The sequence below is a fragment of the Rhinolophus sinicus genome, linkage group LG09 (genome assembly GCF_036562045.2).
Source record: "Rhinolophus sinicus isolate RSC01 linkage group LG09, ASM3656204v1, whole genome shotgun sequence".
Classification (NCBI taxonomy): Eukaryota; Metazoa; Chordata; class Mammalia; order Chiroptera; family Rhinolophidae; genus Rhinolophus; species Rhinolophus sinicus.
In genome coordinates, this window is record NC_133758.1 from 42,158,866 (window position 1) to 42,184,879 (window position 26,014).

At 35.4% G+C, this 26,014-nt stretch overlaps 1 protein-coding gene across 9 annotated transcripts in view; it reads right to left on the reverse strand.

Annotated features, from left to right (window-relative positions):
• Positions 1-26,014, reverse strand: part of GREB1L (GREB1 like retinoic acid receptor coactivator) — a 255,559-nt gene that overhangs the window by 105,449 nt on the left and 124,096 nt on the right. For 8 of the 9 annotated variants that reach the window (XM_074340251.1, XM_074340252.1, XM_074340245.1 and 5 more), the window contains 5 exons: positions 24,018-24,125; positions 14,355-14,514; positions 13,953-14,150; positions 5,344-5,520; positions 373-549 (listed from right to left, as the gene is read on the reverse strand). In XM_074340251.1, coding sequence (XP_074196352.1) covers positions 373-549; positions 5,344-5,520; positions 13,953-14,150; positions 14,355-14,511 — 709 coding nt within the window. In that variant the 5' untranslated portion in view covers positions 14,512-14,514; positions 24,018-24,125. The remainder of the gene's footprint in view (positions 1-372; positions 550-5,343; positions 5,521-13,952; positions 14,151-14,354; positions 14,515-24,017; positions 24,126-26,014) is intronic. The other variant, XM_074340250.1, reaches the window with a different exon arrangement.

Consider the following 26,014-nt stretch of genomic DNA (forward strand, 5'->3'; position numbering starts at 1 on the left):
TTTGAAAACTACTAAAGAACCTGTTAAATAAAGTAGAAAGAGCATGTAACCAGGAAACGGACACTTTGAAGTCCTCTCTAAATGACAGAAGAGCTAGAAAGAGTCCACTTTTTTCCTTTTTTCCTGAGAGGGGCACTCCACTCTCCCAAGAGACACAGAGACATATACTTTGCTAAACTTGAACAACCTCTATTGAAAATCAAAAGCTAGTCATATAACCTTCCAGAGGGCTTTATATCTTTGTACAGCATTCTGAACTTGGGATATTTATCCATATTACACCTGAATTCCGAACCCTGCATGGGCCACTTGTCATTATGGTAATATCCTCATTCCCTTCCCCTCCCTCTCCCTCTCTGGCGTTGATACTACCTTTCCAGCAGATAAGAGGTCCCTTTGACAGTACACCCTGGGAGCTTCTGACTAGGTAGTACTTTAAGTGCTTCTGCTTCTTTGGCTGGGTGGTGAGCTTCAAGTTAATGTGGTTGGAAAACTCCGTGAAATACCGAAATCCTCTTTCTCCACAGCCGATACAGTTTCCAGAAAACCCTGAAAGGTGGAAAATCAGTTACTGGTGGCTTTGTATATTGGTACAATACCTTTACATATAAGAAGCACAGAAATATTCAAGTCTTTGACCTTTGACTTGAAAACTTCTGACTTTCAAGGAAATAGCTCAAAGGAAAAAAAAACAAGTACAAAATTTATTTTAGCAGAGTTATTTCATAATAATAAAAGACTGAAAATAATTTAAAAAATTTTAAGCGCTCTAAAGGCATAGTGGTTATCCCTTTAGAGTGGATAATACCATCTGATAGTATTTATATGTTTGACATAAAAATATTAAAAAGTTTGGTTCTAGAGATGTCCATTATGTCTTCCCCACACATTCCCCTTATAGAGAATCTGCTGGCCTGGATTCTCTGCCTGGCCCATCATGCGGACTTGCCTCCATGGCCACAGTTGATTAGGCTGTGGACCAATATCGGGCCCAATCTGGGTCAGTCAGTCTCTCTCCTGACACTTTGAAATAATGACTAAGAGTCAGTCAGATGGTACTGGACTCTAAATTTATAAGGTTTTGTAAAATTGGAACCTGAGTTGGGACCATGTCAACCACATGTCAATTAAGGTGTGGGAAAGAACAAACAGAAATGTGAAAAGGAAGTTGGTCTGCAGATAGGAGAGGATGGGCAGTGATGGGTAAACTCAGGGCGTTGTCAACTTTCCAGTTTCTATGAGCTCTAGTTGTACTTTCTGGCATGAGTTCCTTCAGATTCCCATTTTCTCTTCATTCAAACCCCTTTTACTCAAATTAGATTATTCCATGAGCTCTAACATTCAAACAATTCTCACTCAGATCAAGCAAACAAAATAAAACTTTCCGTGACCTGCTTACAGCAGGGTACATAGAAGAAGAAATGGAGAAGGCTCAAAGGATGAGGAGCCATGCTTTACTTCACTGGAAATAAATTGTTCAGTCCCCCCTTAATATATAAAGGCAGATAGGAGAGTGAGTTCGTCTGGTTGTGACTGATGAGAACAGCACACATGAACTATCATATCGTGAACAAGTACAAAAAGTTGTAAATAAGAAAGGGCATTCTAAATTTCATAAAAAACAATATCTCTATATATGAGTACAAATAACTAATTGAAAATAAATTCACTGATGAAGTGACACATTCCTTTTTAAGCCCCCAAACCAACCTGTTACATAATTAACAAAGACAGATAAGGAGAGAAGAGAAAGGCCAGGATTAAAGACAGAATGTCTTACAATGTCCCAATTCCAGAATGCTGACAATTCAGAGCATTTAGAAGTGGCAGTCCAATTTATTATTATTTATGCAATAATTATTCATTGACCACCTACCTATATGCCAGGCATTGTGCTAAACACTGGAATAACAGTGGTGAACAAGAGATAGTTGTAACCTGTGATCAGTTACATAAAATTAGTAATTCTGTATAATTAGTTTATTATTATTACTTTATGGAAATATAAACATTAATGTAATTGTGTAAGTTATTTAAAATATATTCAGAGATGGATTGCATTTGAGAGCATTTGGCTATTTTTCTAATACCTTTGAGCTGTAGGCCCCCCAAAAAATTGTCAATGGCTGCATAGTTCACTAAGTTCCTAAAGAAAGCCATCCATCCATTCACCCATCCATCCATCCATCCAACAAATACTTGTACTTTATGTGCTAAGTATTGTTTCAGGGACCAGGTTTTCAGCATGGAACTAAGTAGAGAAATATCACTGTCTCTGTGTAACTTATATTGTGCGATTATCAAGCCTTGATGGAAAATTACCTGACTTGTGAGGCAGGTGTACCACATCTAAAACACAGTACAAAGCTACAAAAACCTTTCAGCCAAAATAATTAAAGACAGTGTCAAAAAAAGAGAGAGGCTTATATGATAGGCTCAAGTAGTTCATGAAAGATTAGTGTGAGAATTAGAATTAACAAAGTATTGAGGTTGGGTTTTTATCTTTTATCTTTTCCTCTGTCTATCTTTGAGGTGAAAAAGCAAGATCACGTGAGGAGGAAGAAAAGCAATGGATCTCGGATAATCTTCAGAGAAGAGAAACTTCAAATTGATAATTAACAATATAAAAGAGTTAGAATCCTACAGTCTATTTTTAAAACTGTGTGGTTTCAGTATTAGCCCTGGTCCAAGAGAGATTTTTTTCTGCTGTAAGTTTTTCCTATCATCATCACAAAAAACAACACCTCTTTCAGCCAAATTACCTTTCTAGTTTTCTTGGCAATCAAGCCTTCCAATTGCCTGGTAGATTTGGGACACAAGCACTGCCAACGGGATCAATATATTTTTAAATCAATTCCCCCAGTCTTTGGAATCTGCATAATTTATCTAAAAATTTAGATACATTGGTATTGAAGTCCACAGGGATTCTAGAATATCTGAAATTAAAAATTTTCCCCACTATATCTTAATGCATACTAAAATCATCCATAATAAGCAATAAATGTTGGATGAATATTAACTTTTGGACAAAGCAGTACTGATATATAAAAATCTCAACAATGTGCTTGTCTAAGAAAAAACTTCTACCATTTTGTTGCTCTGTACTTTTACCTGAAAAAGTGGTTAATAAAAACTTATGTCTATCTACAAGGGTAGAGAAAGTAAGCAAAGTTCCATGTCTTTAAATACATTTAATAAATATGACAAAATGGCAGAATACCATTGTGGGGACAGAACCCCAAAAAGCAGTTTCCAGGCTCTTGGCCTCACATAGACAGGTGCTGGCTCAGGTAGTAAATGGCCATCAACTGTGATTGCATGGCCATCAGCTGTGGCTAGTTGGCCGTCAGCTGTAACCAGTGAGCCATTGGCCACCAATATAACTGCTGTGGCTACGCTAGCAGAAAATGGGGGCTAGCAAGAAGATGGTGGCTGGCAAGCGCGGACTGCAGTTAGGAAGGCGGGTTGCAGACAGTGTGGCTCCTGCTTCCTGTGTCTCCAACCCAGCTGCCAGCGAGAATATAGTGGTATGACTCCCCTATCTATGGCTCCGTGGGTGTTCCTTTTTGGCCTCACCGTGTCCTGCGTTCTTGTGCGGGGAGCGGGAGCTGAGACCCTGCAGGCCGCCCTGCGCGACAACCATTTAAAGAGCAAGTACACTGTGTTGAATGGGTGCCTTATAAATATCATCTCATTTGGTCTTTACAACCCTGCAAGGTAGGCATTATTGGCTCCTTTATATAGATGAGAAATCTGAGACTTCAAGAGAATAAGTCGTTTGCCCAAGTTCTTCAAGTACTAAGTGGCAAAGGGATTTAAACCCAGCTCCAATTCCAAAGCCAATCGCCTTTGGTCTCATATGCCTGATTACATAGGATTATGAAATCTTATTTTGATGGTGTTTTCTGTGTCCTTTCGATGGTGTATTCTAGGAAGATTCCTCTAGTCTTGAATTATTGAGCAGAAAGCATTATGAGAGATTTTTTTTTTTGGTCTGTAGTCAAGCCACATAGGAACTGTTCCATTCGATGGAATTATGATGCTTTTAATATGCTAAAAAGAAGTTTCCCAAAGACTTTTTTTTTTTTTTTTTACTATAGCCAACTAGGCTGTTAGCTCTGTGAGGAAAAGGACTGTATCTTATCATTTTTGTGTCCCCCATATTATAGCCTAGCATGATTTCCGTCATACAGTACATTTTGAACAAATACTGTTGAAAGAATGAATGAATGAAAAAATGAGTACTTGGACCTTCTAATTTAGTGCAATATATAAACTTTACCATTAGGCTTCTATATTAAACCATGCTTTCAATTTCACTAAAAGAAAAATAAAATGAGCATTTTTTTATGAGCGCCTTATGAAAAGTAAAAATTGTCACTTTTTCTATGGACCAAGCGAAGGCTTTGAATGGCAATTTAAGAAACCTTTATAAATCATGTTCAGGGTCACTTTCTGACTCAAGACAATGATTTATGTATTTCTAGACTTTCTGATGACACCGTGTAACTACGAAGAATGCGTCAAACAAAACAAAAATATACCTTACAATCAATACAACAGTGGAATTCTTTGTCCTCTTCTTTTCCCTTTTTTACTGATATTTGTGCTGAAAATATCTACAAGTATTTGTCCATCTACAGCAAGAGATATTCTGGGAAATAAAAGCAAATCCTGGGAAACACAGCAGCAAAAAACAACAAACTTCATGTGTCCTCTTATTTGTCTTTTTAATTATTAAGAATAATTTAAAAAATAAATTCACTCTTTATTTCCCATGATGTAGAGAAGCTATGTTGTGAAAAAAAGCCCAGACTCAAAGTAATACCAGACCGTAAACAATTCTGATAAAGGTATATATTTTATATCATATATATATTTCCCTAATTAGTTTGGATAAGCTAATGCTAAACGTAAAGTGATAATCACATCAACCAAGTGAATTAGGAATAATGTGGTATGAAAAAAAACTACAGATAACTTACTAAGAGGATAATCCACAGCCGAATAATTGAGAGTTGACTTGACATCAGGTCCTGAGCAATAACTCTATAGAGAGTGAATCCTATTTTGTTTTACAAAATATTAACTTTTGATCAATTGCATTCTGTCCTTTATTGCCTGTTTTAAAAAGTCTCTTCATTAAAGTGAGTATTTTTAGAATGAATAATAAATAAGAGCTAACTTTTAAGAAGTTACTAAAATAAAAGTTTCATACTTGAACTAACTGGTATAATCCCAAACCAATTCTGTGCTTTAAAAAAGACTCTGTGATCATTTAAAATAAACTTGTACTTTAACTCCTTCATCTTAGAAGAAATTTTATAGATGTGAGATACTCACCTAAAAGTGCATTTTTTCCATGATCATCCGGCAGAAATCGCTTGTCTACAGCACACACCAGGATGTGTTCAGGAAGATTGGGCGACTTTGCCCCCACCAGGAGGAATCCTGCTGGGATGTCAATTTGTTCCATACACAGAGATACCAAACGCAAATCCTTTCCTGCTTGACAAAAACCTAAAAACCAGTAAAAAGGACACAAACGTTTAGGGAGGTTGTAACTCTTTATCACCCATGGGAATCACTATTAAGGACTAAATTTAAAGTTCATATACTCTAACTAGAAGACAAATCTATCATATATACTGCTGTGAGCAGAGCTGAAAAGGCTTTAAAAGGAGGTATTTCTGACTGATTCAGCTAACATTGACGGTTTTTATATTTTCTGTCCACAAGTAAGGAAATAATAAATATACAGCAAACTTCGAAAACCGTATGTAATTTTTATGTTCATGTAATGTAGCATTTTAACTTTCAATTCAAGTTTACTTCTCTAAACGGGGACAAACATAGAACAGAGATCCTCTCCATTTCACATAGGAAGAGACTGAAGCTCAGAGTTTGGTGACTCATCAAATAATGGGCCAGAAGCAGAACTCAGAACTGTTAGGTTATTTTCACTAGTTATGACATGACATGATAAAACCTTACATAACCACTTTGGATTCCATAATGTATTGCAGTATTCATTAGTTCATTATTTGTAAAAAATCATTTGCAACAGATGTTATCCTAGGCCTGGGAATACAGCTATCTCCCTCCAGTTAATTGGAAGAATGTATAAGGAACTGATAATCACAAAACAGTATTACAGAGGATAGCTATTTTTTGCTGCAAATCACCGATCTCTACATCTTCTGGAAAATGATCCTCCTTGCACGCTAATCATGATTCCCCTGGAGAGTGGTGATATTCCAGATTGACCTGCAGCTGGCACTTGACCAAAGCTGGGCCACTGTAATATCCCACTTTTATGGCCATAGTTGACCAGTCCAGGGGTAGGCACCTGATAGAAACTAGGCCAATCAAAGCCTTTTCCCTAAAATTTCTGAACATGGAGCCAGGGAGAGCATGTTTGCTCTGTGGCAGCTCGGTTCCTTGCCCTGTGAGAGAAGTATGACAGAGAGACAGGAGGCTTGGGGAATGTTTTGGCAGAGTTTAGATCCCTGAAGCCCAGCTGTATCTGCCTTTACCCATGGTTTGGTCAAGATACCTTTTGCTTTGGAATCCTTCCAATAACTTATTCACTCGACCTAAGCTAGTCTGAATTGAGTTTCTGTCATGTGCAATTAAATGAGAGTGGACAAAAATGTAAGTTATTTTAGGAAGTTATAGGAGATAAGAGGATGGACACCTAACTCCGCACACACAAACCTGCGAAGATCACCATTATCATAGCTCAACACAAAGTAGGGAAGAACCATGCTATATTCTTTCAGCATCAATTACTATGTTCACCAACTGCCAACAAACAATTAGATGCCATCCATTAGTATATGAGAAATGAAAACAATATCCAAACATGGTATAAAGCTGGTGCATATAAATCTACTATATGGTCTGGAACATCAAACCTGAAAAGTAGACATAATAAAATTGGAAAAAGTCAACAGAAGAAAGACTAAAATGAAAAAGGCAATAGGTTTCAACCATTTCAAGCTTGCAGATCCCCTTTTAACATTAAAAAAAATCTAATTTAACTTACAGTGTTTGTGAATTGAGGAGATAATATCAAAGTATTATTGCAAATTCTTTAACGATTTTAAATCAATCTGTATTTTATTCACAATATCATCTATATTTATTTGAAAAATAGTCATTTATATATGTGAGTCATATTATTTATTCAGTTTACCAACATTTTTGGAGCCTATGGATAAATAGAACCCCTTGAAAAAAATTCTTCTGCTCCCACCTTAAGGGATAGGGCTCACAATTTGTTTTGAACTTTGGAAGCTGGAAATTGATAATGATGATGGTGATGCCATGATGATGATATTGATGGCAGCTAAAATTTATGGAGCACTTTACATAAGCTTGGTACAGTGCTAAACACTGTATAGATTATTTTATTTAATCCTCTCCACACCTGTAGGTAAGGACTACTATCTCCTTTTCATAGAAGAGAAATTAAAGCTCAGAAAGATTAGGGAACCTGCCCAAGGTTACATAATGAGTCCAGTAATGTTCAGTGATATGACACATGGGAAGTTTACTATATGAAAACAGACAAAAAGTATACCATTCAACTAGACAAAAGAGAAGCTAAAAACAGTTATAATACAGAATTAAAACTGTGAGGGGTAAACCCAGACTTTTCACTGAATTCTAAAATACTAAATCTAGAAGGCATTTTAAAGTTCTAAAAGGAGCACTATATTTCAATCAAAGGAATTATTAATTTGTATATAGACATTAAACCTAGAAACACATTTCCCTGAAGAAAAGGCAGAACATATAAAATATCTTCCCAAAAGGTAAAGATAAATTCAGTGATGAGAGGTTCACGATCGCCTATTGATAGAAAACAATGCTTGAGAAGTTGTCTTTGTCACGAAATAGCAATACAAATTTTCTACAACCTTGATTCACTCCTTGTTAGAAAGAGTGGACAAGATGGAACCATAGTCTCAACCAATATGTACCAATCTGCAAATCATGACAAGCCTTTTTAGATCCCTATAGCTACATGGAACCCCAAGATCATCAGATTCAGCATTCGCCAACAAGTGGTTATCAAACTCCCATGGATTCATAAAGGTATTCCAAGATACTTGGGAATTATAAGTGCAACTTAGATAGACATCATTACCAATTTCTGAAACCTAATAAATAACTCTTCTAATATCCTACTTTATTTAAATTTTTAAAGCATTTATTTGAGCAAAAAGAGCTGCAGCCTGGGAAATACAGATTCGGGTAGTAACCTAAATTTTGTTCCCTGTAATATCCTACCTTTTTTTTTTTTTTTTTTTTTAAGGTAATGAACCAGGTTTATAAAAGCTATAAAAAAAAAAAATATTTCACAGGCATGGGAAGATGTGGTCATGAGACTTCATTGTAAGAAGGGATGTAATATCCTACTTTTAAAACAGAATGTTCTGAGGACCGTCCATCCTACATCTGTAGGGACAGTGAAAAACAGTTAAGTGGACTCAGGACTCACCCAGTTGAACCCCATATCAGTGTGTAGTTTTGACTATAACAGAATTTTAAGTGCTTTGTATTATAAGACATATGTATTGATATGTTGCTTAATTTATACCCATAGTGGTTTGTTGGTTAATGATGGGAAGTTCAGGAAACACTGAATCTGTTAATAAACACAAAAGAATCATTTTACAAATGTGCCTAAAGACGCTGTTTGCTAATTATGAAAGTTAGATCTCTACTCCCACTCATCGAATAAGATTATATAAAATACACCAATATGTTTCTAGGGCACCAAAAAAAGCATTGTTAAAGTAAACATTTAATGATTATAATCCAATTTGGCTTTTCAAGTGAGAGAGAAAAGCATATTATTTGCAGAGAAATTCTGCAAACAGCAGCCTGAAACTTTCATCATATAGAGCAAAAATGCAAAAACTATAAAAAATAAACCAGTATATCTTTTTAATTCTAAAATGTAGAAACTCAAATTTGGAGTATTAAGTAGATTTTTTTTTTTTTTGATGCTGGAAAACATTTAAATATATTTGGCTACTCTTCTCCCCACCCCCAAAAGTATAACATTTAATTTTTGAATTTGTCAACAAAACATCCTTTTTCTTATACAACCAATTTAAATTAAACAGCAATTATTGAATGGTAAAATATAGATAATTTTTTCTTGTATGCATGAATAACATCAAATAGTATAATAATTTGCTGCTCTATAAGGAATACTGTCTACTTAAAATCAATTCTTCATCACATGCTATGTAATGACCATTAGTCTTTAAATCCCTAAGGGGTTCAAAAGATTGTATATTACTATAAGAGAGATTTGTGAGTTGAAGATTGGTAACTACTCCGATCTCTTTAGTATGTAAATGAGGAAATTAAGACTCATAAAGGTTAAGAAAATGGCCCAGGGTCAAATACCCAGCAAGTAAAAAAGGTGGAATAGAACTCAGGTCTCTTGAGTCCAAGTTCGATGCTCCTATATCCTCACCGACATCTCTCTGACTCATATAATACTTTACCTTCCCTCAGTCTGATGTAGGACACTGTCCTATAGCTTCTTCCTTGCCTATTTTTGCTGAATCCTGGAGGCATTTGATATAGCAGCCCCTGCCAGCCCTGGGCTATGTATGACAGTATCCACCTATCTCATATTTGCTGATGAATCCTTAAAACTCATGGTTTTGCAAGCCACAAAGGTGACCCATGATTAGAGAATGACATTTCCAATGAGATTTCTCAAAGTAATATATTGCAGCAAAAGGGAGATTATTGGGAAAGAGAACAATTTTGGTTCTGGGCTAAATAGAGATAGAGTCAAGAAGACACAATGTGGAAATGAAGAAAGCAGGATTTCCTATGGAATAAAAATGACTTCAGAGTGATTTCTGTGGCAAAGTTGAAACTACAAAGCCCATTCAAATTAAGAGTCACATAGTTTTTAGTACTACAGTCTTTGAGGGGTTTCCCATTTATGATATTAGAACACCTAGAGGTCAAAAGTAATCATTATTTAACAATGACTGGATTCTGGATTCTATGAGAAACATATTTTCCAGTCTCCTCCTCTTAAAAAATTTTTTTCAAGAAATGCTTGTGACAATGAAAAGAGGAAATGTCTAATTTTATGCTAAAAACACCCACAATCATGGGAGTATGTAAAAGAAGCACAGGAATCAACTGAACTTGCACCCAATGGAAAAATTTGAGCAACAAAATAGTTTTGCATTATAGCCCCAAAATAAAATAAATATCCACAAGTACATAATGATATAAATAAATGATTCAAAAAAAGTAATAAATAGGGGAGAAAGGGCAAATTCCCATGCAGCAGAATCCCAAATAATTTATGTAGATACTCCACCGTAAAGGAGGCGGAGCATAACTCCCCATTCCTTAAGTATGGATTGAGCATAGTGACATCTTTTCATGGTTTGGAAAGAGATAAAGAGTGGAAATAACACTACCTCAACCAGGTAATCTAGGTCAACACCAACAATCATAAATCATGTTGATAGAACGTACCCTTGATTTAATATGATGAAATTGGCACTTTCCTTCAGTCATAGCCACCCCCAAACCCATAACTCCAGTCTAATCAGGAGAAAAACATCAAACAAATTCCAACAGTGGATCTCCTACAGTATACCTGACCAATAATTCCTGAAATTGTCAGTCATCATCAAAAACAGGGAAAGTCTGAGAAACTCACAGCCAAGAGGAGTGTAAGGAAACATAACTAAATCTAATGTGGTATCCTGGATGGGATTCTGAAACAGAAAAAGGACATTACATAAAAACTAAGAAACTCAAACTATGGACTTTAATTAATGTAAGATGCTAACAATAGGAGAAACTGCAGGGATACATGTAAACTCTATATCATTTTCTCAATTTTTCTGTAAATCTAAAACTATTCTTAACAACATAAAGTCTATTTAAAATGTCCTATTTCATCTTCTTGCCTTTTGGTTACTTACCAACACATGCTGCACAGCCAATTTAATTAAGAGGAAAAAGAATAGGAATAAAAGAGAAGGCAAGGCTGAGTCGATGAACAGGGTCAGGAAGAAATCAAGGGCAAAAATGGTTGCAAAATCAAGCAAAAGTTCCTAAATTCAGTTTGTAGTTGTTCTGAGAACATGGTCATCTGCAAAGGGTCTAGCCTTTTGTTTGATATCTATTAACTAACTTTCTTCCCAACCCTCATTCTTGGTATTCAGACTAGCTATTATATACAAAATATATCATCAGGGACCTCCAATTACAAAAATCATGCAAAAAGCAATATTTAATTTATTTTTTTATAGATTCAAAATAAGCGTGTGTATCTGTAAAGAGTGGATAGCTAAAGAATCTATGAAACGTGATTATATTTCAAGACCTATAGGATCCAAATATCTGGTGTAGCAGGTGGTTCTATTTTTTCCACTATTAGAAATATGTCAGATTATTTACCCAATAAAGATTAAATATTAAATCCTAATTAAAATCTCAAACAAAATGAAAAGAATATTACTACTCCCCTGTAGGGTAATTCTGAATTAACACCGGAACTAATCCTGAAAGAATGATCTGATTTTTCTTTTAGAAGCTACTGGAAGATCTGGGAAAGAGTACGCAAAGAAAGAAAGATAAGTTATCATTGAGATGGGTATATAAATAATTTGACAAAAGTGTCCCTTAAATAGTTTCATTTTTTTAGAATAAAAATGTTGCCCTAAAACCAAGATTCTTGCAGCAAATGATTTTAATTAAAAAGAAAAAAGAAGGCTCTTCTTTATAAACTTCATCTGCATTTCCTTAAGAAAATAGCCAAAGTTTTCACTTCACAGAACCAGATTTGCATTCTCCAATTATCTCCATCTTGAAGGTTACAGAGTAATCTAAATGGGGAGAGGGGAAAGTTTACTGAAACAGCTATAAACACAAAGTAAATTTGGCCTAAAATTTGGTTGCCCTTCACCCCTTTAGACAATCAACTGCCTCCCAGCAGGGTAGGAACCTACACTATTCCAATAATTTACATAAGAAATTAGCAACCAAAATTTACATCTGAATGGTAACCCCCAGAAGCCCATCAGGTGTTAAGTATCTGCTTATCTAAATTGCCTCTAAAAATAGCTTCACCTTCCTTTAAGCCTTAGGTAAATAGAGGATTTCCCATGACTGGAAGGTGGTCCCTTGAAACAAGTCCATTATATTGCCCTATTTCACTGTCAATTTTATTAAGGAAAATTTCAGGGCTGTTCTGCCTTTGAAATTGAAAGCGCTATGGATGAACTACATATTATCAAATTATAAACTATGCTTTTTGCTTTTAATGGCCGCCCCCAGGTGAATTAAAGGGGGAAAAAAGAAAAATGGACATGTAATTAGTATGTTTCTTCTTTTTATCTTTAAAATAACTATTACCCTTCCCTTATACTTTACAGAATCTCTACATGGTAAGATTAGTGTTCTCATGTTTTAAAATTCATGAAATACTTGCTATCTGCTAGATCACTGAGTTTATATATCGGTGAAGTCCTAAACGGCTTTCCATATCTGGTTATATATAATATCAATAGTGCCAGATACACCAAAAGGCAATCTAAAAACATAATTTAGCGCACAGGAAAACAGGGAAACTTCTCCCCCATTTTTTGGTATAAAATATTTCAAAATGATCCTGTAAAGCTTTTACTATTCTATTTAATTCTTACACATAATAAGATTCTTAATGACAACCCAACAATATTTTAAGCACTATTTCAACTTCTAGCTATTACTTGATAAATATAAATTGACTTATCAAATTAAAAGGCATGAAAATGGATATAAAACAGGTAAATGGAAACCTAATGCCAGTCACCTCCCAGGTTTAAGACGTGTATTACATCAATAATGAATAAATCGATATATATATATTATACTATATTATTGTAAGTCTGGGCAAAAGAAACCAATCATATGCGGAAGTAAATTCATAAGGAATGATGTGCTAGAGGCAGGCCTAACTCAAAGAACAGTGGTCCTTAATTGCTAGAGACCACTTGTAGTGAATCAGGCATAGATAAGCTGCAAGGAGGATTATTCAATTTTCCAAATCCCTGTAGGTAGGGGATTTTGAGTCATTTGTAGGTTATCAGATTCTAGAATGAGAGAGCGAGCGAGCGAGAAAGAGAGAGAGAGAGAGAGAGAGAGAGAGAGAGAGAGAGAGAATGAGAGAGAGAGAATGAGAGAGAGAATGAACATCAGGGAGAAAAATAAAACTTCCAAACAGCGCCAACTCATTCATCTGGCTTTACAGATTTGAATCTCTAGTTTATACGAATTATTTGCATTTCAAGCTTTTTACAGGCAATGTCCTGAAACTGTCCCCCCACCTTCTCCTTTTCTTTCTCTTCCCCCTCGACCCCAAAGATTTGCATGCATTGGAATCACCCCAGGTCCAAATCAGCTGGTATGAAAGTTATACTCTAGCTAATATGGATAAAGTAGAAATCAAAATACATACATTTTTCTCTTCTATAGAAAACAATATATTGGGTGAGTGTTTAAAATAAGTGGAAAAGGTAAGTATAAAACATCTGTTATCTCTGTTATTGTTTTGAGGGTAGAAAAGAAAGAAGTAGGAAAACACTAAAAGAGTTCCTAAAGTAGTACCATTCTTGCAGAAAATACTGTTAAAACCCTGACCTGGGTCCAGGCTTGCCATTGCCACATACCATCTTGAAAAGTCATCAACTGCTGTGAATCTCAGTCCTTCATCTATAAGATGGGGTGATAATACTTGCCTTTCTTACAGACACCAGCTATGAAGTCACAGGAAATATTGTAAGAACATAATTTTTCCTCATTCCTTTCGGTAATTACTGGTTTCCAGCCTTGAGTATCACATGTAATGACTGGAAACTAGTCAGACAATATTAGAGAGATTGAAACAAAAATCTGAAACCCACCGTCTGTAGTGCAAGACCCTTCTGGGGCAGGTTTCTGTGAATAGGGAATTGGTGGGCTATTTGAATCCGACATTTCTTCATCATCTTCGTCATCTTCCATTTCATTAACTGTCAGAGTGTTAGAAAAGTCCAGGCTTCCATTCTGAGTACAGCGGTGAACTAAGTCTTTGTCCAGCTCTTCCACCTTGGGTTTTACATCTGGGTGAGCAAATAAATCAAAGCTAATTTAATGAAAAGATGTTTAGGAAAAATAACCAAAAAAAACCCAAAACTCATAGTTCTGAAAGACATCTAAAGACAGAGAGACTAGCATGTTCTAACAATTTACCAATTTATTTCAGAGGTCCCCAGGTTTTGGAAGGCCCACTTCTTGTGAAAGCTGTGTAGGATTGAGAAACTTACCTGCAGATGAAAATGGATGCTGGTCAGGGTCCAAATACAGCTGGGAAAAAATTGGCCGTGGTACCACACTACTACATCTGAGAGACGCTTCTATGGAGTTGTGGAGAGCTTCCTCGAATCGAGCAGATTTCAGTTGCCCAGCATATGAATTCCCCATGGTCTACACCACCACCCCCAAAGACAAAGAGGAAGAAAGGAGGAAATTGATATAATTAGAGGATCATATGTCTGCAAAGTACACATATAGCTGATATAAACTACATCCATATATCTTGTTAGGATATGAATTATATGTATATTTCTTGTTCAGACAAACTGTATAAATGATCTGTTATATCATATTTGGTTTTTGTTTTTTCAGTCCAAACGCATTTGAAAAAGCCACTTAAAAGGATCTGAGAATCAAACAGTAATATATGCTTTATGTCAAGGTTCTCCATCCAGTAAATCAAGACTGACCTGTCAACTGTGAAGCCCAACCTGGTGACATCTCCACCTTAAAACTGGTGGGCTACCATAACCCCATACCAATTCTATCAGTGGTTTCAGAGTAACTCTCTAATTACCTCTCTCTCTACTAAGATCTTATTACCTTAGGGAGAAAGAAAATTCCTCTCTGGGAAAAAAAAAAAAAAAAGAAAGCTTTAGGATAATATACTTGATAAATTTCTGAAGGCAAGATATGAGCTTTTTATACTCAGAGAACTCCTTTATGTATTACTAGCATTTTTGAAAAAACACTGTTGTTTATTTTGCTCCATCTGAATCACATTGTTATTTGAGACCCTTCGAAAAAAGTTTATACTAAGAAGTTTTAAAGCCATGGCCTTCAATTCTTATCACTAATATTTATATAGTACTTGCTAGTTAAAAAATTTTCCATATATATGAATAATAACTACAATTTATCGGGTGTTAACTATTGTCTACAATTCTCAACGTATGGTCTGAGGTCCCTGAGACCCTTTCTGGGGTCCATGAGGTCAAAACTCTTTTCAAACTATTACTAGGATATTATTTGCCTTTTTCACTTTCATTCTCTCATGTGTGTACAGGAAAATTTTCCAGAGGCTCCATGATGTGTGATGTTGCAACATAGTGAATGCAGATAGACTACTCTTATCACTAACTTACTTTGAAAATATAGTTATTTTTCATAAAATATGTTATTTATTTTGATAATACTGGGTTTATTATTGGTAATTTTTAATTAATAAATATTTTTAAATTTCTTAGTTTTAATTTCTAATAAATATAATCCACATAAACAAAACTCAATGATTAAGAGTCTAAAGGGGTTCTAAGATGAAAAGTTTCAGAACTGTTGAGCTACGCAGTATACTAAGCACTTTATAAAGATTATTTATCTAATCCTCAGTATTCTGAAGTAGGTATGACCTCTTCCCACTTCATAGATGAAAAAAACTGAAGTTTGGAGAAGCCAAGTGACTTGCCTCCTATCACCAACTGGTAAGGGTTGGAATCAGGACTCACTCAATATCTAGCCGTGTGATAACAAATCCTGCACTCCCGGAGTACTATATAGGCTCAACATGGGGGAATCATTTCAAGAAAGGCAAGTTTGAGAGTATCTTAGCCTCACTTTTCCCAACAGTGAGGGATAAATATTCCATTTCATCTGGAATTCCAACTTCAATTGACTCCCTCGAGGACTGGTTGAGAAGGACTAAGTATGTGTCTGGGCTCAGCAGTAGCGGGAGCCAAGACCCAGTGGTGATGACTCATGAGCAGAGAAGGGGGGATGCACAGCACATCACAATCCTCCTCTCAAGTTTCCCAGACTTATACACAAGAGCTCCATAGGTGATTTTGGTGCGTCTGGGCTGCCTCTATATAGTAAAGAAGGTCTTCTTACTCAATTACTAGTAGCAGTGAATAGAATACAGAGATTTCCATCAGAGTGGGTCATTTTATCAGAGATCGCTATGATTTGGAGGAAAAGCCAGAATCATATTTTGGCAACCTTTCTCATAATAGGTATTAAGAAACTAAATGCCATAGATCTAAATTACTAGGTTCCCTTTTTATAAAAAGGACATAGCAGAAGTATATGTATGTACATTACCCAATTAAAAATTGTAAGTGGAGGGAAATCAACAAAGTCTATCAAATGAAATTTTCTGAGACTTCCAACCAGTACAACTATAAACATTTAAATTTCCTAAAGCTCAAAGCAATTCATTTTTAACAGAACCACACATCATCAAAACAGGGTGGGAATGAAAGAGAAATATGTTGTGTCATTAGTTTATACATCTAAGTCAAAATCCAATAGCCATTTCACCTTTCTTCTTTGCTGAAGTGAGAAAACTACTAGGAACTAGCACAGTCAATCACGGGATTTCTCATCCATGGAGAACAATGGAATAACTTCAACGGTGGACTTTTAGCCTTTCTCTAGAGCACCAAATGCCTGGAAATCTTGCCTCTTCTTAATCTATTACCTGCTCAAGAAGTTATCTTCCTTTCATCACTGAAAATCTTCTAAACCAACATTCTCCAAGCAATCGTTTTAGTTTAATAAAGAAATGCTCAATTATATAGGGAGTACTGCCTAATCTCAATCCTCCCCCTGATAGTTTTAGGAGTAATGTGACAGATACATATGTACAGGGTAAATAAGTATCATGTTGAATAAAAATATTAAATCAACATAAAAATGGGTGATCAAGTTTCACCATCATAGAAGATACACATAATCCTACAAGAGCATTAGCAATACTCAGATGGAGACAAAAAGAAGTAACTATGAACAGACTTGGTAGAGTGAAAGGAAGTGGCCAACTCTAACCCAAATGAAAACGTAAGTGCTCATTTTAATAAATGACCTTAGACTTCTTTAGTGCTTAGTATGGAGTTCTGTCCCTGCCACTGACAGTTCAATGCTGTCCTTGAACAAGTAGTTTATAAAACAGACTTATGGGGGTGGCTGGATCACTCAGTTGGTTAGAGCGCAAGCTCTCAACAACAAGGTTGCTGGTTCAATTCCCGCATGGGATGGTGGGCTGCGCCCCCTTGCAACTAAGACTGAAAAAAAAAAATTTGGAGCCTCAAAAAACAGACTTATTAGTCAAAAAAGTGGTAACAACAACTGAATTTGCAAAGTTAACACCCCTCCCACCCTCTTGCTGGTTCTTCAGGATTCCAGGGAAAATAAAATTCATTCCAGTGCTTTGATTAAGAACGTTTCATTAACAGTTGGAATTTCTACTACTACCTGGTAGCATAATACTCCAAAATTATTTCCCCCAGTTACGATACATTTGTACTGACCCAACTGTAATCCCTCAACAAGTTTCTCTTTTGACCAAGTATAAATATTTTCATTGACTTTTAATAAGAACTATCTGAATAAAATAAACATTAATTTTTTAAAAAGTATTTTAAGGGCCGGCCCTGTGGCTCAGGTGGTTCGTTTGATTCCCACATGGGCCAGTGAGCTGCACCCTCTACAGCTAAGATTGTGAACAACGGCTCTCCCTGGAGCTGGGCTGCAGTGAGCAGCTGGAGTTGGCATGGGCTGCCGTGAGCTGCCGTGGACTACCGAGCGCTGCCCTGAGCTGCCATGAGCGGCCGGTGGCCAGCTTGAGTGATCAGCAGCCAGTGTGAGTGGCCAGCAGCCATCGTGAGCGGGCGGCAGCGGGTGAGAGCTGCTGTGAGCTGCCCTGAGCTGCTGTGAGCGGCTGACAGATGACCGGCAACCAAATGCCTCAGCCAGGGGAGCACAAGGCTCATAATACTGGCATGGGCCAGGGAGCAGGGAGCTGTGTCCAGCACAACTAGACTGAGACACAACGGCTTGAACCGGAGTGGGGGAGGGGGAGCAGGAAAGAAGGGGAAGAAGGGGGAAAAAAGTATTTTTAAAAGGATCATCACAATTAGTGACAAAACAAGAAAAACACTAATTAAACAAATCATGTACATGCTAAAAGAAAAAGAACTGTATCAAGACACTACTTTAGGGTTGCCTGGTTTAACAGCAAGTTAGGCTACAAAGCAGATAGATGAGGACGTATATATTATTTAAGTAATAACTGACTTCTTAAAAAGGTTTCAAATTTGTATTTCCAAGCAGCTTTGTCTACTGAAAAATCCAAGAAGCAATGACAATTCAATAACAATAAGTACTTCCTAATACGCTGATTGTGGTTTACTAATACTGTTCCCACTGAGAAGAATCAAGGCTCCTTGAAGGTATGGCCAATTCCAGGTCTGGGGCAGGAAATACCCAAGATGAGCCTTCAGCATCTTGTGCCAGAAAGCAACGAAGCTATCAAGGACTAATGGGTCATGTCAGAAGACACAGGATCAACGTGAAGTGTTCCCACAGGCCAAAGATTAGAGAAATTGAACATAAAAGAGAATAAATGCGATGACTGAAGCATATTTAAAGTGCGAAAACTCACACATTAATTTTGATGTTCTAGGAGAAAAGGAGAGTATTCCTCTTGGAGAATAAAAACAAAATGCACCTAATTGAACTCTAAGAGTGAAGCATTTATCCTGTTCTTCCTGTATGTCAAAGTAACCAAATAGTCCTGGTTATTGAGAAAGAGTTTTTATTTTTTTAATGAAGAACTCTAGCTATAATAAATGTAGGAAGAACAACAGAATTACAAAATTACCATTTTGAAACCCTTAATGCAAAATTCATCTCTTCAATGACAATAAATGATACCATTAGATTAAAAAGTTGATAGGGGACTTTATAATGGAGGGGTCAGCTAACACCTCCTGAACCCACTGATCAAGTTTAGCATCACTAATAGAGAGGCAATGAGACACTGTGTGCCTCCCCATGGGAGATAACATGAAACATCTAGGAAGTACTCCTGCCAATAGGTGTAATAAAGGTAGTCTAACCTCTAGAGCTAACTTCCATTTACAGGACAGAGGAACAAGTAAATGAAACCAAAAGGAAATAAGCAGCTTCAGAATGAGGGACAGGTGGATAGAGCAAGTGACTAGTTTCTGCAATAAGCCAAGCTTATCTAGTTTGTAAATGATAGAACTAGGATTCAAATTTAGACTCAAAAGCCCATGTTTTTTCCACTAAAACACACTATTTGAAATAGAAAAAGGGTGAGAGTGAAGATGATAAATTTTGTGTGGTGTATGTGTGTGTAGTTGTTTTTGGTTTGAGATTATTTTTTTAAGGCACAATTTATTGTCTGTGTACCAGGCATAGTACTAAAAAGACAACTGTCAGCCTTCTGTTATTCTTTTCTCTACAGATATTGTCACCTACTTTCCAAACAAACAATCATCCACCCAGTCAGGCAGCATTTATAGAAATCCTACTATTGAAGTGGTTAAATACATAGGCTCTGGAGTCAGATGAGCTTAATTCAAATCCTGCACCCACTCGCCTGTATGATATTGGGTAAGTTACTTGGTCTTTCATCTGTAAAATGGGGTAAAACAATCAATATCACAGGTTTCTGTGAGACACATGAGATTTTATACACATATCAAGTTTTTTGAATAGTGCCTGACACAAAATAAATGTGCAGAAAATGTTAGAAGTAATAGTAAGTTTTTTTAAAGCACTGCGCTACACTGAGGATACTAAGGAAAGCAGGATACATTCCTTCCCTGGTGTGTTGGGCACCACAGGAGATTCTGGGGGCACTGTCCTAAGAACAAATGACTCTCAACGTAAAAGTTCCAAAAGCTGCTATTTGATATTATATGTAATTCATTTATTAGGAAATTTTACAGTCATATATACAAAACATTACTGTCCCTTATTGCCAGCAGATTCTTTGACTTCATGTAAGAAAATTACTTGTTATAGGCATTACTGCTTACACACCTCTCCTCTTAAAAATATTCACTGATGAGTGATAATGTGTGACTATTAGACAGAGAAATCAAGCATGGTTCTTGTAAGTTCTTGTAGAGTCAGTCTATCATCCAAAATTAAAAACAAGCATATATTCACAGTTCTCATTTGTGCTCCTTTCACATATCATGTATTCCTAAATTGACATCTGTCACTCTTAAGAGTTGGGTCTTGTATTTGTCTGTCTCCTCTATTAGATTGTGAGTTCTTGGGAGAAAATATTAAAATGGGAATTGAATTTAAAAACAATAACACATTGAGCTTTTTTGTCTTATCCAATTATACATTAAATGGGTTTGAGGAGATATTATCTTCTCCCAAGCACATTCCAAAAAAGCACAAAGCTAACCATGCATTCAAAACAGAAGTGTTTTATTTCATTTTTGTCCATCCTCCTTGCTGAAAATCTTTAGAAAATGCAAACATATTAAAAAATAAAAATTCTAACCTCTTTTAATACTTCTGTACATTTAAATCTGGATGAATCTCTTTTGACAGTTTCTGAAGCCAAAAATATTTTTGGCAGTGAAATAAAAACCCAGCCCTAATAGCTTAATTCTATAATTAACCATTTTTACCAATATATTTATGGATATGCAATATATCTTAAATTGTTATAGAAATAATTACTATAATATGACAGCTAATTTAATAATAATTATTAAAACTGTCAAATTAAAAGATAAAGTACAATGCTACTTTTCCTTTGTAACAAAGTATTACATGTGACTACTGGAAATCTTTACTTTCTTCCTCCTTGGAATACCAGAAATTCTTCTGTAAAATAAACACATCTCATCAAGACTCTCTGGAGCTAGTATAATTACCAGAGGCAATCCCTGTGTAAGATCAAAGAAGTAAAACAATAATAGGCAACGTGTGACCTCTACCATGTCACCAGAGACCAATTTTTCAACAGGGAGAAGAGTCAATAATCCAGAACAGAAAACATTAAATAACGAGAAATGCTTCCAAAGTGTGGCTTACCACATCCATCAAGGCTGCCATACTCAGAGAGTCCGCAGTCTCTACCGTTTCAGAGAACAAACTTATGGAGATTTATCACAACAATCATTAAAATCTGCATAAAATACTAGAGGAAAAAGCCAATTTCCCAAATGCAGTGTAGAATTTCAAAAGATATTACAATTATTTTCCAAATTTCACCGGACACTTTAAAAGTATAATGAGAATGGCACAGATGTCTAAATATTTTTTCATATACTATTCATCGAATTTCTCTTATTTACCTATCCCCATTTAATTTTCCTAAGAAGTTGTTTGGAAAGTGGGCTATACACATTAACCAGATAAATATAATTTGTGATAACACATTAAAGACTTTTCAGATTTTGGTAATACTGGGTCACTAAATCTAGAAACAAGGCTTTGGTCCCCTCTGTAATGTATTTGGATGACTAATAAGAATTACAAGGGTATAAAGAGTGGTAAAGGAATTCCCACTCACAGTAATTACAGTCAAATAGAAGTACATTTAAAATTGACTTCTAAAAAGCACTACAAATAAAACTGTGCCTTAGAATCAGCAAAATCTGATTGTATACGAGTGCTAAACAGCTGTCTATCATCTTTCAAAATCAGATGTGTTAGGGACTGAACAAATGTATCTGAATTATTTAACTTGCAAAACATCCATTTTCCTGGTTATTCAGAGTAGTAAAAGAGGGATTTAGCTTAAAAGAAAAATCATTGGAAATTCAAAGCAAACTATGAACATTGTGTGTTTATATGGTTTTGTTACTCCTGCTACCTTCATCTTTCCACTCTGTCATCTACCGATCTCTTTCCAACTTCTTATCTTATTAACACTGCTAATTGTATTTGTCAGTTTTGCCACAATTTCAATGCTACTTAAACAGCTGTGGGTTTTCTCTAGGCAATTATCAGTCACTACACTTAGGTTTCTAAATTAGTTGTTGAAAGGCACTTTAACCTTGAGAAAATAGACATAGAACACACTGCACATTGCACTTAGCATACTTAGCATTTAAGTATGTTGCTTTAAAATGACTAATCATTAAAAAGAAATGAAAAAAATCACACACACAATTCACAAATTGTAAATTTATAAATTAGTGAGGAAGTGCTAAACAAAGCCTATTGTATACTTTTCATCATTTTATCTTTTTCCCCATACAAATACATATTGTAATACACACTCATATATATATACATACATACACACACACACACACGTATATAGGGTATAAATTTGAACATCAAAATACTGCCAAATTCCTCTAATAGTCCCCTTTAACTACCTAGCAGCCAGTGGCCAACACCTTTCAAAGGTATCCACAATCATATAAGTGGTATATTAAGGTCATGGGCTATGGGAAAGTGAGCTCTTACAACATGCAGATTTTCCCCCTTCTCTACTCCTCAAAAAGAAAATACTTTATTATATTTGCTTTTTAAATTCTCTATTCTTAAAAAAAAAAAAATTCTCTATTCTTGGCTTTAACATTTATTTTCTTCTTAAACTACAAAATGCGCAAGAAACACATTCAGGAAGAAACACAAGGTTTAAGTTTATCCATCAACTGATACCCACTTCTATGAAATACATCTACATTTTTTAAAAAGATCTTCCGTAATCCAGAAACATTACACTTCATGTACCATTTATTGCCGTGAGACTCATAAAACCTTTTCACAACACAGATTTTCAAGAGAATCCTTTAAGGTTTTAGAAGGCTGCTCCTTTTACTAAGTAACAAAATACACCCCATGGTGTCTCACTGACCCCTCTCAGCTGTCCTTTGACCTCTTCAATTGTTGAAGCCTAACTCCAGGGCCCACAGAATTTGCCTCCCATATCAAAAAGGCGAATGTTGCTTCCTCCTAGCACCTGGTGTAACAAAACGCAACAGTTCTCTCTCTTGTCTCCTTAGCTCCCTCTCGGACCATTTTCCAGATGTTACAGGCCCAAATGTTAAGCCAATACTAGGTTTCAGGATCTGCGTGGTCACCATGAAGGAACAAACAGGGACCAGGCTGAAGTGGCAATGACCCTCTTGTTCTTTTTGGCCTCAAAAGGATACGACGGGTCATAAAAGAGGAAAAGATCTTTGGCCTCTCTTGGAAATGCCAGGCTATTTAAACACATTGAAACTTCCAAAAAGAGAGGCAATCTTGGGTTATGCCCTAACAGACAAGAGCTACCTAAAACAGTATCCTTAAGTGTTCAATTCTAAGCAAACTTTTGATTTTCTTTGACATCAGGGGGTGGGTGGAAAAGCAGTATTACCTTTCTTCTTTTCTAAATTACAAACATTTTAAAAATAGAAAAAGTACTTTTTATAAAAATTTTAAAACACACATCTCAGGGTAGTGCAGCATGATAAAGATTTTAAATATATGCGGTCATTAGACATGGTTGGGGTTTTCTGAAGAGGACAATAATATAACAATTAATAGTAATCTCTTATTAGACAATTTGAAAGATAAAACCAGAATCAACAAAGGGGAATCAAAATCAGAATTCTTATTGTCTTAATTTAGGTACATAAGAAATATAATACAGAGGCTGTTACAGGAAAAAAACTTATCGCTGAATATTTTTTTCTTTTTCTTCTTTTTTTTTTCTTTTGGTAGAGAAGATGGGGGAAGGGAGAAGAAAGCAGAGGGGAGGAAATGGAAGGAGAGTTCATAGAAATATCTGGTTAATCAGTTTAAGGACCAACTATAGTAGCTTTATTTAAATTCTAAATATAACTTCATAAAACAAATTTGATCTTGAAAAATTTGGGGGGCATATTATAATTGTACAATACCTTGGTTTATTTATTAACATTTTTGAATCACGTTCATGATTAAGTTGGGATGTCAACACTTCAGGGAGCTTGTTGCCTAGATTTTACTTGTTTAAAGGTTTTTTGCACCTGTAAAAACATAAAAAATAAAAATATGTACATAAAGATGAGTTAATTTCCAAATGCATTCTATTCCAGAATACAATAATCTAAATACCTACAATTCTACAAAAATTATAATTAGAAATGAATTTTCAAAGTCTTACACAACTCTGTACATATCATAACTGGCAAATACAGATATTCCTCCTTCTTAAATACTCACAAAATAATCACTCCTAATTATATATACTCAAAAATAATTTCTGTTGTTCTTAAGATTTTTCCCCACAAAGTGTAAAATGACTAAATCTGTCAAGTCTGCCTTTTTGACAGGTGTTACCATAATGCTAAAAGACAACAGACTTTTTTTTTTTACTTTCAGATATAAAATTAGTAGAAGATAATTTTCCTATTATAAAGTTTGTATTTTATAATCTCTGATACTTGGCGAAAATTTATCTCCTCAAAGAACTATCAAAAATTTAAGACACAACTAATATTAATTAAAATTATTCTCTACTTTGTGAAACTAATGCTTTAATAGTTTCCAAGAAAAAATGCCTGGAAGAAGAAAAAGAGCTACTGTTTCCTACCCTTTTGAGCAGTGTATTAGAAGAAATTAAATAATTACAATAATATAACTGGTTGAAAATTACATTGTGCAAATTATTCTATTTTCTAGGTAGATTATACTCAATATAAATTACTGCATGGAAAACTAGAAAACATAGTCATAAAGTATCAAATGAAATAAAAACTTTGGTCACTGATTTTTATATATAACTTGGAGGTGTTTCTATTCCTTTGTTACTGTGTCTAAAAAGAAAACAAAAGAGGATTTTCCTAAGACTATTATAAATATATAATATGCATATTTACAACACTAAAATATTTAAAGTAGAATTAACTTATTTTTCTAAAAAATTTTTTCATTTTATTCTTCTTTTATGCCATCTTGGAAGACAGGAAAGAGAAAAAAAAAAGCACCATTTTAGATTTTGAAATAAAAATCTTGATCTTACCTCTCTTACAGAAGAATGTCTTTTGGCTAAAGAGTAATTAAAAATGCAACACCCAGATTTTCAAACTCATGCAATTCCCACCCACCCACACACAAATAGACATCTTTTTGTAGGTCACGAGTTTTGCTACCTACATCCAAACCCAAGATTACCCCATATGTCAACAAGGTCAAACTGCATTACTGCCCATGAAACTATATGACTCCACAAGGACCTTAATGATTTTTAAAAAAGGTCAGTAATCCAATTCCAATAGCTTCAGAGTCTAAAATTGCTAATTTTTAGCCACGTGCTGCATACTTCACCTGCTAGTAATGACATTTTTGTATTTTCTTCTAATTACACTCAAAGCTAAGACCTTTGGCCCTGGGCCACAGACCCCTATTCAGGCTGCACACATTCTCTTAAACGACCTGATCCTTTGTTGTCACTCTTACTCTTTCATCTATTATTTACACCCATAGAGAAGGAAGATACTCTACCATTTGTATAGTTTAAAGCTTCTAATCATCTTAATTTCTTTGCCTTTCAACCTATGGTCTTTTTCATAGACGAATGCCAAAAAGTTTGACAAAATCATTTTTTTTCAACTACACTGACTCCCTCCCCCCCCAACCGCTTCCCCTTTCCTACTCTCTAGCCAAGTTCCTTCCTGTTCCTTGTCTTACTTACATAGGGGGGACTCTGTAGCAGTCAGGATTTACAAATTTGACTTTCACCAACAAAATGAATTTCTAAATATCACAGAAAATATCTTCCTTGTTCTGACAGATCAAAAACAATTACATATTTTTTCTTTCATCAAAGAACCCATTAAATTAAGTAGAAGGGTACTTAAAATAACTTAAAATCTGACCCCAGCCTCCCTATGGCATGGACTAGAATTTTCAGAAT